At 40.9% G+C, this 20,465-nt stretch overlaps 1 protein-coding gene across 2 annotated transcripts in view; it reads left to right on the top strand.

The window, feature by feature from the left end:
• itfg1 (integrin alpha FG-GAP repeat containing 1) overlaps window positions 1-20,465 on the top strand; it is a 156,532-nt gene that overhangs the window by 55,659 nt on the left and 80,408 nt on the right. For both annotated transcript variants that reach the window (XM_071489191.1, XM_071489190.1), the window contains exon 9: window positions 7,194-7,288. In XM_071489191.1, the coding sequence (XP_071345292.1) occupies window positions 7,194-7,288 (95 nt within the window). The remainder of the gene's footprint in view (window positions 1-7,193; window positions 7,289-20,465) is intronic.

Raw genomic sequence — 20,465 nt, forward strand, 5'->3', positions numbered from 1 at the left:
TTTGATGTGAAAAGCATGAATCCATGGACCTAACGTGCCTTGTGTGAACAGTGCAGGCTGCTGGTTGTGGTGTAATGGTGTGGAGATTTTTTTCATGGCACACTTTGGGCCATTTAATACCAGTCAGGATTGAATGCCACATATTGTTGGTGACTATGTGCCTCCCTTTATGGCCACTGTTTACCAACCTTTAATGGCTACTTAAGTATTCCGGTGGCCTCCCCAGTCACCAGATCAGAGGCCAACCTCTGGGATGTGGTAGAATGAGAGATTGGCAGTATGAATCTCAATCATGTCAGTCATATCAACATGGACCAGGATCTTGAAGGAAAATTTCTAACATCTTGAGGAATCCATGCCACGAAGATTTGAGGCTGTTTTGAGAGCAAAGGGAGGCTCTACCCAGTGTTAGTGTGGTGTTGCTAATAAAGTGCCTGGTCAGTGTATACTTCCTGTTTACATCCTGTAAAGCCCCCAATTGAGGCAAAAACACTTTTCAAAAACTTAGAACATGATTACTCCCAAAAACAAAATGAAACAAGTAATAATAATCGTGTTGCAGGTAATAGTTGGTAATCATTTAATAGGTTATTTGGGAATAATGGGGATTCGGAGTGTTATATCACACACGTTCCTCCCACTCTATTACACCTTTAGCACACACACTTTCAAAAGAATGCACACACGGCAGTGACACACACAAAGCTCTGCTCTATCAGATAATATAGGGCTCATAATGAGACACAGGCTCCTGGCAGCATCCCACCAAGCGCGTTTGTGCATATACATATTGTGATTTGCATTGTTATTGGTGCTGCGCAAAACTCTATGAATGCCAATGTGTGACAACATCTGTGCCGTCTCTGTATTCTCTCATCGTCTCTCTCATGTTGTTGTCTTTAGCTATTTTCCCGTCCTTCCCTGGCCTTCCTTCTCCTCGCAGCCTTCTCCATTTCAACCCTGCCTGCGGTTTCCTCCCTCTGCGACTCTCTCAACCAATCTCCATCACACCATGCATCTTCAGCAGGAGGGAGAGATGAAAAGCAGGAGGGAGGGAGGGAAGAGGGAGGGAGAGAGAGAATAAGGGTGAATAAAGAGGAGGAGAAATGGACGAAACGGTAGCATTAAGACTGAGGTGGGAGGGAGAGAGTGACTGACAGAGGAGTGAGCTAGAAGAGGAGGAAGAGAAACTGAGTGGAAGAGGGCGATGAGAGGAGACAGGTGAAGGAGAGCATAATGGGAATAAAAGAGAGACAGATGAATAGATGATGAAAATGGATGAAAAAAGGTATTCATTGAGGAAAGGACAGGTGGGACAGAGAGAGGGAACATTACTGTGTGTGTAACAGAGCTGACAATAAGCATCAGAGACAGAGTGGCGAGTGATAACCTCTGTAGGACTGAATTAGCACTCATTCTGTCTCTCTCTATCTCTGCCTGCCTCTTTGTTCTTCTCCCTACAGCACCTCACTATCCACGCATCCTGTCTCTATCTGCACTGCTAAAATGTTCAAATGGTGCACTTGATGCTCTCACACACAGTATTTCAGGTTGTTTCCATTACACCCACAGTAACAGCGAATTAGGACACATTCCCCACATCTAAATGTTTTTCCTTGAAAATTATCACATATCATAATCTGGAATGTCTCTGACCGGCTGACTGACTCAGTGATCATGTTTCCCTCATTGGCCAGCCAAATGTCACGTCACTGATTGTAGTTTCTGGTGCAAACAGGTTCTATTAGGGGGTGTTTACATCCTGCAGTGTTGCCAACTTAGCACGTTGTCACTAGATTTAGAGTTTTTTTTTTTTTTTTTTCCAAACAAGACTGGTTATAAAGCTGGCTGCACCGTGTATGCACCAACTGGGAGCTTAGGGCTACAATTCTTGCTAAGGGCAGTCTACTGAACCACTCTGGTTTCCCAGCTGCTCGGGAACTGCAGGGAAGGATAGGGACGCTTACACTACACTGAACCTTCCCTGAATTATGGCAAATAATCTTACATGTATCATTATTACTAAAGCAGGCAGGAGAATGGGAGGGGGAGAGAGATGACATCAGTGACTGCTAAAGAAACTAGCTGATCTGAATGACATGTAAACAACAGGAACACCAGGAACTGGAGATGAGACAATATGCCAACTGCAGAACAGCAATAAAAGCCCTGTTAAGAAATAATGGGTTTCTGTTCACTGAAATGCTAGAGGGCTTTTAATTGAAATGGTTACAGGAAGTGTTGAGTTTGTATTAATGTGTAGTGCAGTAACTTTAACACAGCAAACAGGAGCGACTGAAAATCTGAATTTGACCATAGCCATATACTGGGTTTGACCTAGTCTCATTTGGTTCCAACCAGTAAAGTATGTTACAGTATTTTACAGTATATTACAGTATGTTACAGTATTTTACAGTATTTTACAGTATATCACAGTATATTACAGTGTATAACTGTATTTTACAATATGTTACAGTATATTACTGTATTCTACAATATGTTACAGTATATTACAGTGTATTACTGTATTTCACAGTATGTTACAGTATATTACAGTATATTACTGTATGTTACAGTATATTACAGTATATTCTGCAGAATATAGAAATCAAAGCAGTTGAGGCCTTAGTCTGACTTTTCTTTAGGCTCTTCCTGCCTAGTAAATGGCGACTTTGCTCAAACTCCACATCTCCACTTTGTATCACAGGTTTTCAGTTTAAAATCTGTAGTCAGCAACCCCCATAATAAGCAAACTGATCTTCAGGTGTAAAATTGGTGGAGCAGAGTGAAGTTTAACTGGTTAATCAATACCAATAAAATTCATCACTGACAACTTTGATCATCGATTTGCCATTTATTTTGTCAGGTACTAAACCAAATGTTTGGCTTTCCTCCAATTCCTACCATGCAAATCTAAGACTTGAGGTTTTTCTGACTGTTGACCAGACAGGTTTTAGGACATCACTTCAGGCTCTGGTTATCTTAAATGATCATTTATTTAACAGTTAAGCCATTAACCAATAGAAAACATGTATAATCCATAACAACAAATATTCTTCAAGTAAAAAACCTGCTGTAAACCAGACATGTCGTTTCATTACTGCAGGAGTGTGACACCTTGAAATTGGGGGAAACACACACACCCTAAAAATGGACAGAATAAAAAATTAATGAATTATTGTCTACCCTTTGTAGACCATTAACCATGTCTCTCTGTCTCTCTTTTTCTGTCCATACTGCAAAAGACGCCCCCAGTCTTTTAATAAAACTGACTGGAAACAAGTGCATTTTGAAGGTAGCACAGAGGAAGGTCTGCGTTATTCTCCTTCCTTACTGCCTCATGCCCTGAGTGCCCACAGTTAGTTGTGACCTTTCATTTCATTTATTATTCTTCTCTTTGAATTTCCAATTTGAATGTTACATTATGAAAAAGTCAGATATGATGGCTTGTGTGAGCATGTCTTTTGTACAAGGATATTTCTATCTAGTATCATTTTAAATGTGTTTTCATCAGCCATTGGCTCCAAGAACATCAGAAAACAAATATTTGGAAACAAGTACTGACAGACACTTTGACAGTTTTCTTTTATGTTTTACAGAGGAGTATGATTTTAAGATTTAATAGTATTAAGCACAAGTACAAGGACCTGTTGACTTACTGTCTTCTGCAGTGTATCCCATTATCTCCCTCACTTTTTCTCCGCCTGTCTGCCTCTTGCTTAGTTGCCCCTGACAGCCAGATTCAGTTTCCTCTCCTCCCCTGCTTTGTACTGTCATTCATCATCAGTGTCATTCAGGTTCCCCCCTCCACATGGCACAACATCTGCTTGGGAGTGTTGCACTTACCCTGTTGAAAAAGATTCAGATCCACTGTGTGATGAGAAGCCTAGAAGCAGTTCCATCTCTTTATGTCTGGTGTCAATTTACACGTCATCTCCTGCAGTGTCTCTATAAACTAGCCATTTCTGAAAAGCTGTGTATGACACCAAACACATGTTATTAAAAGGTTTGGGACACAAAAAAAACTACTTAAATGTTAGTATGTTCCTTTAACCTACAGCTACACAAAGACCCTTCTTGTAGTCATGTCATTACAGGTAAAGCTCAGGTGTCAGTAAAAACATTGCTGCATACCAAGGCACTGGAACTGAGCACTTGTGCATCCTTTTAAAAACATATATTGAAGTCTTTAGAGGACAAAAATGTCTACAACCAAAAACAAAAAGTTCACAAATTAATATCAGTTTCCACTTTAAGTGAATTATTTTTTCTATTCAGTATCAGTCATAACCACCAAATATTAATTCATTTTCAGAACTTAAATGCCAGTTTGTTTACATAATACCACTGTTGTTTTTTATCAATCATTATCCATAAACTAAATGCTAAGAGGAAGGTTTTTGTTTTGATTAAATGAAAAATAATGCCATAAAAACCACTTGCTCTCAGCTCATAGGGGCATGAAATCAGTTACACACAAGTAAGTAGACCCCACAAAAATACACACACACACACACACACACACACACACACACACACACACACACACACACACACACACACACACACACACACACACAGACACACACCCACACACACACACACACACACACACACACACACAAAACATCAAAGCTCAGTAGCTTACTGTAACATATACAGAAATGTGCTGCATCCACGAGGCGTTATATATTATATTCTATTGACTTTGAAGGCAAACGTGTGGGTGCATGTGTGTGCATGTGTGGGTGTCTGTGAGTGGGTGGATGGGTGGGAGTGTGTATATGTGTGTATGACAGAGAAGGAGGGAGATAGGGGGTGGGAATTGTGATCTGCAATAAAATGCAGTATCTCTAACTGTACACATACAGTACCAGTCAAATGTTTGTGTGGTGGACACACTTTCCCATTCTTCACCACACACACACATTCCCATGCTGGGGAATTGGTCCAAACTGTACACACAAATTTCTCAATACATACACATACACACCACACTCTGAATTCCAAACCAACGCACCCACATTGTACTTGCATACATTTATTCCACTGGTCTGCAGTGCTCCATGATACAGCAGCAGTGTCCCTAGTGTAAACCAGGGAAATGTATGTATTTGCTCTATAGGATGAATACAGCTTCATATGGTTGAAAATAGTCAAAACTACAATGTCGGAGCCAAGAATTCAGAAATAAAACCTAGTAAGGAATGGGTGAGTTTATATGTGATTTTATGCTGTAATTGCAGTGGGATCAAAATTTGCAGTTTTAATGGGTTTCAATTGTTCCTCTAGGTCCAGAGTGTAACTTCTTTTGCATGCACACCATGTCATAGACATATTATAGAAAGAAATTTCAAAAAAAGTCAACATTTACATTGCATCTATTCAAAAAATCCAAAATGAAGAGGAAAAAAATGTGACCAAGGGTGGACAAGGGTTAAAATCTTAATTGCAATACAGAGTTCATTAGTGCTGTTAAATACACCTGTGATCCTCCTGCTTTGACATGTCAAAGTGTCTGCAGTGAAAGAAGGTCTGTAACTTACAAGGAGTAAACAATGGCATCCAACATTATAAACAAGTTGACTATAAACCAAATGTATGTAATTATTGATATTATCTGCCACAGACTGACTGTCCTATTTAGTGAAACTGAGAATAAAAGAAGTGTCAAAAAAATCAACATAGTTGCTGATTTATTTTCTGGCAACTGATTGATTGACTAGTTGTTTCAGACCTAGTAATAATCAAGATTGTCAAAGTTGATGTAAGCTAAGATCATATTGCCAGTCCCTAATTGCTTTCTGAATATTTCAGAGTTATTTGAGCAGTTGCACTCACCACACCTCCATCTTTAGTAACACTCTGCCACATGAGGAAAGATTGTATTCATGGTTATATGTGCTTTCACTAACCTGACGCACCAGATGGTTTGTTGCTCAGATCCATCTGGGAAGGTTTCGATGGAAACTGTTTGGAAAAGGGCAGACGCTTTAAAAAAAAAATACTTGGCAAGTGATTGGATGAACCATCTGTCTATCATCATCTATCACTGGCTCAACCAACCAGTCAGATTCTACATCCTGAACATTTTTTTTTTTTACCAGGAGCTGAGCCAGCTGGTAAATCAAACTCTTGCCAAAGCCAGTCTGGGGAAGAGCGAAAACATCTTTTCCATCGAGAAAAGCCTTAAGTGACTGCTCTTTTTTTTTTTACTGAAGAAATATTTTCCCGTTTTGATGGTACAACAGCAGCATCTACACTAATGTCTTTAGGAGCCACAATTGTTGTTAACACACAGTGTCTTCTTACTGTCGTCACATCTAAGACACATAACTGACAGTAGTTTCACCCTCACCGGACACTGATTAGTCCGAACCACTGTGGCCTGGCAGGATGGACTCCAGCTACCTTATGCTTTCACAGAGCCTCTTTTTTCATGTTCATACTGTCGTGGATGTGCGCAACTCAAATTTGTACAATTTCAGCGAGTTTCATACCTTTAAAGGAATTTAAACCACTTTTAAAGCGCTCTGTTTTCTCTCATCAATGTTTTCATGTGCCAGTTTGTTTCTGGCCTCACAGAGTTGAAGGCCAGCAGATATAGAAAAACAACAAGTAGATCACAATGGTGTCTGTTCTCGTAGATGTAAATGTGGTGAGAAGGAATTTGTGATTCAGTCAACATCGCTTAATGAGGTATTGTTTTGTCATTTGGCGTGTGTGTGTGTGTGTGTGTGAGAGAGTGTGTGTGTAGAGCTGAACCTGGTGCACTGAAGTGTTTGTGCTTTGAAGAGCTGTTGTTTTGATTTGGGAGGCTCTGTCCCTGTTTGTACATTAGATGAAACCTGCATGTATTATGATAATAATAATTAATAGCGATGAAAATCAGTAGAGAAAATGATACTTCAACTCAACTGACATTAATAACAGGCATCAAAGAGACAAGTGTGTTTGCTCGTAGGAAACAAGCAGGTGTTCCTGTGATCCAGCTCACTCGTGAAAAAAACAGGAACAATTTTCTTTGTGCCAGAAACTGAGTTGTGCTCTAAGTCGACTCTAGAACAAACCTGAAGTATTGTGATGGAGTGAAAATATTAAAATAGCACAGTTTTAGAAAACAAAGGATCACGTTTCCCACTGGTTCAATGCAACATTGTAGCTTTTCGGTCTAACTCTCTGTTTCTTGGCAGATGGTGATGGCTACCAGGACCACCTCCTCCCCGTGTGTCTGGATGACAAGTGTCAACGCAGTGCCATCTACTTGGCCAAGCCGGGCTCAAAAGAGGTACATAATACACACATGACCACACTGACAGATGTGATGCAAGTCATTCTAATGAATTAGTCCGTTTTCTTCTCAGTTACACCACTTTATTTTTTTCTGGCTGGACTGCAACAGTGCGGCCAGACGGTGGATGTGCGATGAGTGAGTGAGTAAGAAAGATATTCTTTCTCTCTGAGTTAACGTTTTATAAGTAAATGTAGCTGAAGCACAGTCTCATTTATTTAACCTATATGTCTGGTGATTTTGTCGGATGTTGTCGAGGTTATGAAATCAGGATTTTAACAGCAGAACAGCAGCTTGGAAGTGACTGCTGGTTAACGTTTAGTCTTAATAGGCTGCAACTTCAGTCACTTTCTCATTCTTGCTCTGTTGTCTGACAACAGAAACAGAAAAACATGTAAATGAGAACAGCTTTATTGGGAATATAGCTCTATTAAAATACTGCATATGTGAGCACAGAGAGCAGGAGAGAAGCAAACAGATATAGGGCTGAAACCGGCTGACACCAGACAGAATATAAATAGGATGCAACGACGTCAGTTGTTTACAGCAGTTCCACAACAGTTTTCAGCCACGTCCTCAATTTCACACATTCACCACACGCAGTCCAGCCATATACTAGGTTTTGACCTAGTATTGTTTGTTTTTGTCACTCTTCCATGAGCTGGTCTTTATTATTCTGTTCTACCATCCTTCATAACACCACAGCTCTACTCTGCTCTCTGTCCTTAACCTTCCGCTCAAAACTCTTTGACACTGCTTTGTTCTTTGTTACACTTCCTTTCTCTTCTGATTTGTACAACTCTGCTCTTTTCTTTTAATTAAATGGTCTGAGGAGGCATAGATAGATCACAAAGTATGGATACACTGGGTCTTTGTCAATTGTATTTAAATAACTAGTACTCTACATAGTTATAGCAATAAAAGTTCAGCTAATAAAAATGGAAGAAATCCCTATACTGTCTAAATCATTTAAGAGTTTCTGTGTAGCTCCCTCATTCAATCTTTTATCAAATCTTTGATAAAAATTCAAGAATTGATGTCTGACTTTTGTAAAACAAAAATTCAACTTCTTGAAAAATATACTATAGTACAACAAACAGGTGCTATTGAGAGCTTGTACTCTTTTCTCACTGATTCTTAAAATTGAATTTTACACTTTTACACTGTTACAAAACAACACAGAGCTGGGGAAGGAGGATGAGGGCAGAGAACAATGTGTGCATGTATGATATACTGTTTAAAAGAATGTTTGTAGAATAGTTTTAGAAAATAGTTGGCATATCAATCGTTTTTAAATAACAAACTTAGTCTGGTAAGTTTTTAGAAAATTCATCAGGCAACTGACAGAAAATTAATTGGGGATTGATTGGTGAATTTAGTCATTTTTTAAGTAAAAAATTCAAACACTCTTTTATTGAAGCCTCTTAAAGGTGAAAATTTGAACAGGGAATTTTGATGAGGATTCATTTTAACCTTTGTTGTTGTTTTTTTCTGATGTATTATACACCAACAATCAAGATGATTTGCAGTTAAGCAGTTGAATGTTTAAGCAGTTAAAATGACTAAAAATAAGATCAGCACCATGGTAGAGGTTAAAAGTTACTGCCATCATGGCTAAAAGAACATGAACTACAGTCTGACTTTACTTCTTCTGTTGCGACTTTCAGAGGATGGTAACAGCTCTCATGACTGACGGAGGTCACTTCTTAGCAAATTGCTTTTTATTCAACAACCAATCTGTCTGTCTTCAGCTTCTTTCTTGCCCGCTCCCTTCTCCTTTATGCTCTTTAGGACTTATGAAAGACCAACCTACCATAGGCTCCATTGCAGTGTCACAGCTACTGTTTCTCTGTGCAGTGTCTGTCTATTTCAGGAAGGCATTAAAGTGGAGGCTCACTGCAGGGGGCTCTTGCTTAGAAAGACGTCGGCGCTGATCCAGTGGATGTCATTTTGTTCGCAGAGCTGTGCAAGATAGAAATAACTGATATGCACACATGCGGTCCCATCCGATTAATGCATACAGAGAAATAAATATATGTGTGCGGACATGTTCACTTCCTTTTGCTCTTCCACTCACATGGAACAACACACACACACACGCACACACACACACACACACAATCTCCACCCCCACCACCTACGTACCATCTTGTGTGATTCTTTTCAGTTGCATCCTACCAGTTGGCAGGAGACCCCACTCCTTTTTCTTCCTTCCTCTGCCACCAGAGAACTCGCTTCCACTTTCTTTCAATCCAAAATAGAAATATTACAGGCTTATCTGCATGTCCGCCCACACATACACATGTACACACAAGAAGACACGCGCACAGAGACACAGAGACACTCCCTATGGACATGACTGCTTTTGTTTGCCTGTCAGAAACAAAAAACTAAATGATTGAAGGACGAAGTGAAGGAAGGAGTGTTGAAGGAACAGGAGAGGAGGCAGAAGAGAGGAAGACTTATATGCACTGACGGATAAAGTGAACACATGTTGTCTTCTGTGTCGCTCTGCGTTTGAGAGACAGTCATCACTGTCAAAGAGAGAGACAAGCGGAAAGGGAAGGGTGGGCGGAGTGAGGAGGAAAACAGAGTCTTTCTAAGCTTCCATGCTTTCATGGAACGGTGATAACAACACACGATCACAATGATAACCTCCATCTGCAGGAGCCAGCGCGCCATACATCACAGTATTGATCTCATCAGTTCATCGTTATTCTGGGGTGTAAACACTTTGTGAGCTGTAATTATGATCTACATCACATGCGTGTAGGTGTGTGTGTGGGTGTGTGGGTGTGTGGCTCCATTACAGTGAGTCCGCAGCCATGTTACTGTAGCAGCTTGTCAGCAGATGTCTTCCCTAGAGATATCGGCCCACTGACGAAAGTCGAGGGTGGGGTGGAGGAGGGAAAAGTGTAACAGACAGAGAAAATAGTAGGGGGGGGAGAAATCGAAAGAAAAAAGAGAGCTTGATGTTCAAAAGAAAAATGAGGGTGAGGGAGGGAGGGAGAGGAGGTGGAAGAAATGAAGATAAGAGAAGGAAAGAAGAAAGAGAGGGCAAAAAAAAAATCTTTCTCTTGTCCCTTTATCGCCACTTTGAGAGGAACATCCCATCAGATGGAATGAGGGTGGGAGAAGCAGAAAAGAGGAGTGGAGAGTGAATAGGGCTAGTAATATGTATACAGGCAAAGACATGGTGAGATGCCTTTGGGTGTGCATGGAAGTCCCGCTGAGCAGAAACTAATGTGTGTCTGTAGTTCATCTCCAAACAACAATTCATTGGGTCCTTCCTGCAGTCTCAGCCACAGCTCTGCCTCTGCCTCTGCAGCAGCTCCAGGGCCTTTAGTTCACCATATTGGAGGAAACCGCAGGTGGCTCCCAAGACCTCTCTGCCTCATTCTCCGTTTTCACAGACACACACTGTTCACGTTTATTGCACTCTGGACCTCCCTTTTTATGCTCCTTCATCCTGTAACACAAGTGGATATTACTGCAGACAAAAGTGTGATTATGTGGCTGTGGGTGTTACATCTGTCAAGCAAATTGTAGCAAAGATACAAAAAAAGAAATTAGCAGAAAGACCTCCTGAACACCAGAGACACTTCTACAAGAATAAAAAATGGATTTCATCTAGGCTGTTGGAAGTGAGTGTGTATCTAAGGCCATGGCTCATTTCCAATGTAGTACAGGGATGTTTATGGGGTAGAGCTAAGCAATATTGCTAAATGACATCTGAGTAGTTTAAGCCTTGATGAAATGGCTTTACAAATGGATTTTTCTAATCAGATGAATAATTAAACCAACCACCCTCTATTAAATGCCATTAGATTTACACAGACCATTACAAACTTTCTATTACTGAACATTTTTTAGACTTCAACATAGATCTGAAATTTAACATGCGAGTCTAAGTAGTTGCTTTACACTGCAGAATACTGCAACATACTACACTAATTAGTACATTGTGCACATCTACAGAGTTGGAGCTGTTTTCCCTCATTCCCTTAGTGATTTTCTTAAGTCAACAATGAAGTGCATAGTCAAGTTCAGAGAATTTGGCAGAGGATGAACAATCAATTAAGTGAACCTTATTCACTTTATCTCTCACGCAAACACATTTTTTTATGTTGGGAAGTAAAGAGTTGAGGATTTATATTTTATAATTTTATCATAGAATATGCCATGAATAGTATTTATTCATCACAGAAAATTGCAGTAAATGGAAAAAAACTCAATCATGTCAATATTTAGGGAGACCACCCTTTGTGGGCACCAATTCCCTGAGGTACACACACAGTTTTTCGAGGTAATTGGCAGGTAGGTTGTTTGAGTATCTTGGAGAAGTTGCCTCAGTTCCTCTGTGGATTTAGTCTGTCTCATTGTCTCCTCTCTCTTCATGTAATCCCAGACTGATTCCATGATGTTGATCAGGCTCTGTGGGGCCAGACCATCTGTTGCAGCACTCTTTATTCTCCTTCTTCTTGCTGAAGATGGATAAACCAAATGAATTAGCACAAACATAGTTAGAATCACTGTGATATTGTCTATCTGCCTTTAGTTGTATTCCCTACAAAGAATATAGTATAAATATTCTCTGCATCTTGTAGTTCAGTCAGATGCACCTTTCCCACACTCAGTCCATCCAGCACCAGTGAGGGAGTGACCCCACATGGTCACTGTTTGGCCACAGGCCTCATTCCCCGGCAAAAAGTGTGGCAAACAGATACAGTCAATAACTGATGGATGAGGATAGTGTTATTGTTCTTTTGTGTGAGCTCATGTTGACTATATTTTGTGGTGTCTGAAGACAAAAACAAAGAAATTGTACAGGAACTAATGCCCTTACTATCAGTGCAAGGCCTTATGCATTACAGTGGAAGAACACAACATTTTCACTTATTGTACAGTGATTACTATAGATTGTTATTCATTTCATAAATGCAATTTGGTATTTTTTTTACATCCCTCAGAGGCAACAAACTCACCTCTATATAAGAATAAGATTAAAACAGAACAGGTGTAAAACTGATGGTACTGAGTTTCTGAATTACGTTTCTGAATTATATTTACATTTGTTTTTGTATATTTGTCTTTCTCTTGTGAAAATGCCTACTATGCTCACATGCACACATGCATAACACACATACCGCCCCCATGAAGACTGGGCCAACTGCCTACTGCTGCTGCTGCCCAGACAGTGTAAGGGCAGCCAGTGTGAGCCAGACAGCTTCCTCCCAGTCATCCCAGTCAGCCGGTCAGTCAGTGGTCAAAGAGGTGACACTGACAGCAGGTAGCAGCATCCCTACCCTGCCCTAGTGACACAAAGACATATGGTCTCACTCCATCTCTGGCTCCTGACTGCATTTTTCCAGGATAAACTATTGCTTTATTTCCACCTGATAGTAAAACACAATCTGTGTCTTGGTATTTTGGATAAAGAGGGGCAATGTGTGTTGGTTTATACATAGTTAGTTAATGTGGAAGTCGTCAGCACAGATAGAGGCACCATCCCCATGGATAGAAACACTTTGAAGGTTAGAAATGTGGAAACATGACTACTACAGGCAGAAAAGCCATCACAGTGAGCCATAACATCATCGCTCTACAGTAACAACACTTGTACTGACCCTTTGATGAACTGTCCCTCCTAATATTGGCAGTGAACTACAACCTTTGCAGGTGCATTGCGTACATAATTAGAAAAGAGTAGATTTAGAATAGAGTATATGTACTTAAAAGCACAAGAGGTATGAGAAATTAGTTGTAATTACTTTAGGTGTGCTCTGTGAATCCTCTCTTTTCTATATGTTGACCATACTTAGGTTAAAGATATAACTGACCACACAAGGGTAATCATACAAGATCTGTGTTGCAAGGCCACACACACATAAGAAATCTGGGGAGTTAAACTCAATGACCAGCTGGGTTGAGTGGACAGCCAAACAACTAAATTTGAACACAAATGTGTTGACTTGCTTGACAACAAGATTTATGTGAGGAAGAAATAGTACATTTACATTTACATTTGCTCATTTGGCAGGCACTGTTATCCAAAGCGACTTACCAGTGAGGGACAATACTAAAGCTACAGTGCAGTGGGAAACCTTCATGTAAGTTTTAGGTACAAAATCAATGTAATAAGTGCTGGAAGACTGTATAAGGAAGGGCATCAAAAAGTGCTAGTTAGACATGTTCTGATTTTTAGGAAAGGAGTTGCCCTTGGAAGAGATGAGTTTTCAAGAGATTTTTGAAAATAAAGAGGGACGCTCTTGAAGATCCTCTGATAGAACTTGGTAGCTTGTTCCACCATCAGAGAACCTCAAATGAGAACAATCAGGACTGAGACTGCCTTGTGTGCAGGGACAGCCATGCCAGACGACATTCCCTGGAGGAACGTAATAGCCGAGAAGGAACATTAAGCTGTATGATTGAGTTCAAATAGATGGGTCCAGATCCAGAACTCACTCTGAAGGCAAGCATTAGTGACTTGAATTTGATTCAGGCATCAAGGGTAGCCAGTGTAGGTTGATGAGTAGCAGAGTGACATGTGCCCTTTAGGGTTTATTGAAGACCAGCCGGGCCGCTGCATTCTGGACCATCTGTAAGGGTTTCACTGAGCACAGAGAAAGGCCTGCCAGAAGAGCATTGAAATAGTCGGGGTGAGAGACAACGATGGCCTTGACCAAGAGTTGGGTGGGGTACTGAGTCAGGTAAGGCCTGATTTTCTTGATGTTGTAAAGAGCAAAGCAGCATGACCAAGAGACGGATACAACATGGTCGGAAAAGGACAATTGGTCATCACACATGACACCCAGGTTTCTTGCAATCTTAGTTGAAGTAAGGGATGACGGAGGGATTTTGATATCAATATCATGATGAAGAGACTGATTGGCCAGGATAACTAGGAGTTAAGTCTTTGAGAGGTTTAGTTGAAGGTGACATTCCTTCACCCATGCAGTTATGTTAGAGAGACAAGCTGAGATCCATGCAGAGACCGTGGGGTCATCTGGTGGGAATGATAGGTATAGCTGTGTGTCATCAGCTTAGCAGTGGTACGAGAAGCCATGTGAGTGGATATATGTATATAGCAGGTGTATATAGCAAAGACGAGGGGTCCTAGAACCAATCCTTGGGGCACACCAGTTGGGAGGGGATGGGCTAAGGACATTTTCCCTTGCCATGACACAGTGAAGAAGCGCCCAGTAAGATAGGATTCAAACCAATAAAGGGCTTTGCCCAAGATGCCCATGTTGGAGAGTACAGATAGCAAGATGCGGTGGCTCACTGTATCAAACGCTGCTTAGCAAGACAAGAACTGAGGACTGGCCTGCAACTCTGGCTGCCCTAGGGCTTCTGTCACAGACAACAAGGCTGTTTCAGTGGAATGGACACTCTTAAAGCCAGACTGGATCGAGGAGATTGTTCCCAGACAGGAATTCAGAGACCTGCTTAAAGACCGCCCTTTCTATACAGTGAGATAATTGTAACTAGCTGGATTGGAGAAACAGATGCTTATTTGTATTTAGATGAGAAGATTGATACCATGGGGTGGCATGGTGGTGCAGTGGCTAGCAAGACGGCAAGAAGGTTTTGGGTTCGAACCCGGGGCCAGGGGCCTTTCTGTGTGGAGTTTGCAGGTTCTCCCTGTGCCTGCGTGAGTTCCCTCTGGGTACTCCGGCTTCCTCCCACAGTCCAAAGGCATGCACATTAGGTTAATTGGAGATTCTAAATTGCCCATAGGCAAGGCAAGGCAAGGCAAGGCAAGGCAAGGCATCTTTATTTATATAGCGCATTTCATACCAAGGCAACTCAATGTGCTTTACATAAAGACAAAAAAGAACAGCATAAAACAGCATAAAAACAAAAGAAAACACAGAGTTAAAAGCAGGGGCAAAAAAATAAAATAAAAGAAAATAGATAGAGTTTTAAGTTCTTAAAAAGAGCTCAGCTATAAGCACATGAAAAGAGAAATGTTTTTAACCTGGATTTAAAAGTGCTTACAGTTGTGGCTGATCTCAGTTCTGCTGGTAGTTTGTTCCAGTTGTGTGCAGCATAACAACTAAATGTTGCTTCACCATGTCTGGTCTGAACTCTGTGCTCCACTATCTGACCTGAGTCAGTAGATCTCAGAGCTCTACTGGGTTTATACTCTACTAACATGTCATTCATGTATTCTGGACCTAAACCATTCAGTGATTTGTAGACCAGTAGCAGAACTTTAAAATCTATTCTGTAGCTGACTGGGAGCCAATGTAAGAACTGGGGTGATGTGATCTGATCTCTTTGTTCTGGTTAAAACTCGAGCTGCAGCGTTCTGAATGAGCTGCAGCTGTTTGATACTTTTTTGGGGGAGTCCAGTCAGAAGACCATTACAGTAATCAAGTCTACTGGAGATGAAAGCATTAATCAGCTTCTCCTGATCAGTTTGGGACATGAAACCCTTAATTCTGGATATTTTCTTAAGTTCATGAAAGGCTGATTTGGTGACTGATTTGATGTGGCTGTTGAAGGTCAGATCTGAGTCTATCAGCACGCCAAGGTTTCGGACTTGGTCTTTAGTTTCTATAGACAGTGACTCAAGGTGTTTACTGACAGCAGCCCTCTTCTCTTTATTGCCAAAAACAATGACCTCAGTTTTTTCTTGATTTAACTGAAGGAAATTTTGGTTCATCCAATTTTTGACTTGCGCTAAACAGTGACACAATGACTCCATTGGACTGCAGTCATCTGGAGACAGTGCAAGATATATTTGTGTGTCATCTGCATAACTATGATAGTTGACATTAGAATTCTGCAGAATTTGACCCAAAGGCAGCATATACAGGTTGAACAAAAGGGGTCCAAGGACTGACCCCTGAGGAACTCCACATGTCATAGCCACTCGATCAGATTGATAACTACCGATGGTCACAAAATAACTCCGCTCCTCCAAGTAGGACCTGAACCATTTTAGGACTGTCCCGCTGAGGACACCCAGATTTCCAACCTGTCCAACAGTATACTGTGATCCACAGTGTCAAACGCAGCACTGAGATCCAACAGGACCAGAACTGACACCTTGCCTGAGTCAGTGTTCAACCTTATGTCATTTAACACTCTAAGAAGAGCTGTTTCTGTGCTGTGGTGAGGTTGGAAGCCTGATTTAAATTTGTCAAAGAGTCCACTGGAGTTGAAGAAGTTGCTGAGTTGATTAAAAACCACTTTCTCAACAATCTTGGCTATAAAGGGAAGATTTGAGATGGGTCTGTAGTTGGTTAGAATGGTAGGTGTGAATGTGAGCATGACTGGTTGTTTTTCTCTATATGTCCTGTCCAGGGTGTACCCATGTCAGCTGGGATTGGCTCCAGCCCCCCACGACCCAGTACGGATAAGCCATAAAAGTAGTGGATGGATGATATCACTGTGAACTCTAAATATAAAGATAGAGTCATGTAATCATCCTCATTCTCACAAAACTCACATTTAAAAATTACCCTGATATTCCCCCAGTTGGCTACTTTTATAAATCCTTTGTACACTGTCAAACTAACACTAAGTGACAGTAAGTCCTGATTTGCATTTACCTCGGCTTTCTGTCTGTCTGTTTTCACTTTTTCTCTTCCTACCAATCTTTGAAAGTCATTTTTCCTATTTCTATTTTTATCACATTTCATCAAGGCCTTATGAAAAAGAAGTGTGGTACCACTGGGCCGGGGTATTAGGATATTACTGACAGAAAACTACTGTGTCTTCTTATTAACTCTTTATGAAAATACTGACTGACCCAGTAACAAATTCTGACCTTGCAGACTATATTTTAATGTAGAGTATTTCAGACATTGCATTGCAAAGCAATGATCATTCATTGCCCATGATTATAGCTAAACTAGCCAGCCCGCAACTTTGCTGTATAGCTGTCAATTTCTCTTCCCACCCACTCCTCCAGTGTTCAAGCCCATGCTGTCTTTCAGTGCCAGTTCCAATGTGATGAACATTACAGTCATTATACCACTGGGATCATAAAAAGCTATTGCTTCATTACACACTTGGTTTTTTTTTCCTGTTGTATGTTATTGCCTGGAACAGGCTTGTTGTCTGTTGATGTTACAACACCTCCCTACATCGCCCAATAAACCCCACCACCACCTCCTACCTCCACTGCACGCCGCCCACATTTTAATTTCTTGGCCTAGTGAAGCAGGAGCTCTCTCCACCAAGTCGAATCAATGGGATTCTCTGAGCATGCCATTGCTTTTTTCGCTTTAGTCGTCAGTGAAGCCAGTAGAGTGATTTTATGTTGGGGGTTTGTGTTTGTGGCCCTTCTGGTTTATATGTGTGTTTTTGTATGTGCACTCCATGTTTTGTGTGTGTATGCATGCAAGCATGGGGTACAATAAACTGTCTGCACACGGTCTATGTTTTCCCGCTGTTTGGTAAAAAGCCATTTGTATGCGGGACCCTTCCCTTCACTGCCATTTAAGGTTTCAGATTACCCTGTGAGCGCAAATCCCATCATTGTCTTCATTTCCATTAACTAGGTCATTTGGATCTCTGCGCTAACACACCTACACACAAACACACACAAGCACACACTCATACTCAATTCGTTACTCAATATGTTAATATGTTGACATTTGAACAAGCGAATGTCAGTATGGAGTTAACTAGACTTAGGAGCACTCTTTTTGACCAGGAGGACATCGGGCCACAGATTAATCCATACAGACACACATTTGATATTATTCAAACACTCTGCTATATTTAGTGATTAAATGTCAAAACTTCTGCAGCCACGAGAAAGGAGGAACTGCTTCATGATTTATTTAAGGAGTTCCTATGTCAGATGGGATATTCATTGCCACTTCTCAAATAAAAAATGATTTGATCAGATTAGAAACCTTTAATATCCTCACTCACACCCACATCATTTCCCCTAGATTTCTCACACAATACTGCTGAGCAATAAAAACAAAGCGCAGGGTAAACACTGTCTGATCGTGCTGAGGGAAAACGCTGCACATGACCGTTTTCCCCCTCTGCTCAATTGGAAAAGACTGATCTTTTGACTTTACCACAATAAAGTCTTTCAATCATGTGCTTTTGTTCTTCCATATGTTCTCATAATATACTCATCACGGTATTCTCATTAGGTAAGGTTTGAGAGCAACAATCCACCTTATTTTATACAAGGAAACAGTATAATGTATCAATTACAGCGAGACAGCCAGGATAATGCATCACTTAAGTTTGAGGCTTAATCCTGGACTCCAGCTTGATTAAGTATGTTTGAGTGAAGGCATGCATGTGTGCACATGTGCATGTTTAGTTTTGATATCATCATTCCAGTGTCTGTTCCCTCTCAGGCTCTTCTCCCATGCTGTCTTTAAGTGATGAACATTAATTGGAGACTAAAGATGACATCTCTAATTATCAACAGCTATCTTGCCATCACAGAACCTACAGATAAGCCTTTTAAACCTGATGCACGATACTGTGTTTGTGTGTCTGCATTTCTGCAGTGTTGAGTAGATGCTGTTGGTATTCCTTGTGCGCTTCCTCTGTCCTCCTCTAATCAACGTTAGAAAAAAAGCGGCAGACAGTACACTGATTGCCTCAGGGTAAACACCAGCACAGTGGTCTGCTGATAAGGCTGGCGGCCAACACAGGCCTCACTCTGTCCTGAGAGAGAATGTCATGGCACCACTGAGCACAGACCAAAGGACTCCAGCATAAAGATAACTCACCACTGAATTCATTTGCCTTGCAGACTAAAGTGAAAAAAAATGAAGATGTAGCTGGTATTTGAAAACATGACCACCTGCTCTGTGAGAAAAACAGCTGACATGATGTGTAGTTATTACAGAATCTTTTCCCTTTTCAAACTAACACATCTTGAATGTGTGTGTTCATATGTACAGCTTTTTATAATCAATAGATACTGGATTTTAGATTGAAGCCAAATGTCATTTGGATTGTAAAGCAGTGCTCTCTCTGTAGGTATTGAGCTGTCAGTCATCCAAACTACTTGCATGTCTTTCATTTTCACTCCGTTCTTTTCTCTCATATCACCCATTTCTTTCTGTTGCACTCTCTTTCTCTCATCGGTTACTTTCAGGGTTAATAGATCTCCTCAGATGGAACCTCACCAGAAGCTGTATATAACCAAGATTGCCATTTTTTTAACAAGGTGATAATGGTTCCACCTTTGTCATTGTGTACAAATGTGAATGTTTATGTGTGTCCATGTCTAGCATTGTGTTTACTGGTCACAAATGGGCTGCCAGGAGCCTCTTAGGTCTCCCTCTATTCACTTTTCTCTGCCAACCACAGCACAGTGGTCATTTCCAGCACTCCCATCCGCTCTGGATGGCAGTAATCACAGCCAAGTTTTACGCCCATATGGCAGGCAGTCAGCCTTTCAAATCACATTGCAACATCACTCAACAGTCATTTAATGAGAGCTTGACTGGCCAGCGCTGCATTAAAGCTCCAAGTTCCTTCTTATCCGTGGAAAAATATTCAACCTGGGTCTTGGTTTATCGCTCGCCTGGTTTTATAACACCATCTGTATGTAAAGAAGCATAATTACTATCATCGCCCACTCACTGCTGCTGACATCGAGTCCATCCAAGAAACTCGCTGTCCAAACCGAACAACCTAAACTTCACTATATCTGTATAAGGCCATAAACGCAAAGGAAGGTAAGACTTCAACAGAAAATAGATTTTTAGATTTTATTTTTATGTGCTATGAAAAGACACCACCTTTCAATAATACAGAATAATACAGTTAAGTGCATGCTAAAGGAGAAATTTTTGGAGTTAGCTTTGGTTTAAGTAGAGGTGCGCTGTCAGCAGAGGCAAACCAGACAAATGTTTGGGGCCGCCAAGAAGAAAAGTGGCCCCCAATGGCCCCTCATATTGCCACATTGAGCAGTGTTGACATAATGTGCACAGCTGGTTTGGAGGTAACGTACATCAGTAACATCAAGTCGTGCGTGATAAATTTCAAACTAATTGGTAGTGATGGTTGTCTTTCTCAGACATGCTGGTCATATTAAGAGCCATTAGTAGCACTTCTAGTGAGTGTCTCTCTGGTGACCTGGCTGCACCTGCTCTCTCTGTTTAACATTCATGAATAGTTTAAACCTCCAGCATCTGGCCACACACCTCTCTAGGACACACACACACGTTTT

The sequence above is a fragment of the Trachinotus anak genome, unplaced genomic scaffold (genome assembly GCF_046630095.1).
Source record: "Trachinotus anak isolate AG129_WGS33_773 ecotype Australia unplaced genomic scaffold, CSIRO_AGI_Tana_v1 ptg000011l, whole genome shotgun sequence".
Lineage (NCBI taxonomy): Eukaryota > Metazoa > Chordata > Actinopteri > Carangiformes > Carangidae > Trachinotus > Trachinotus anak.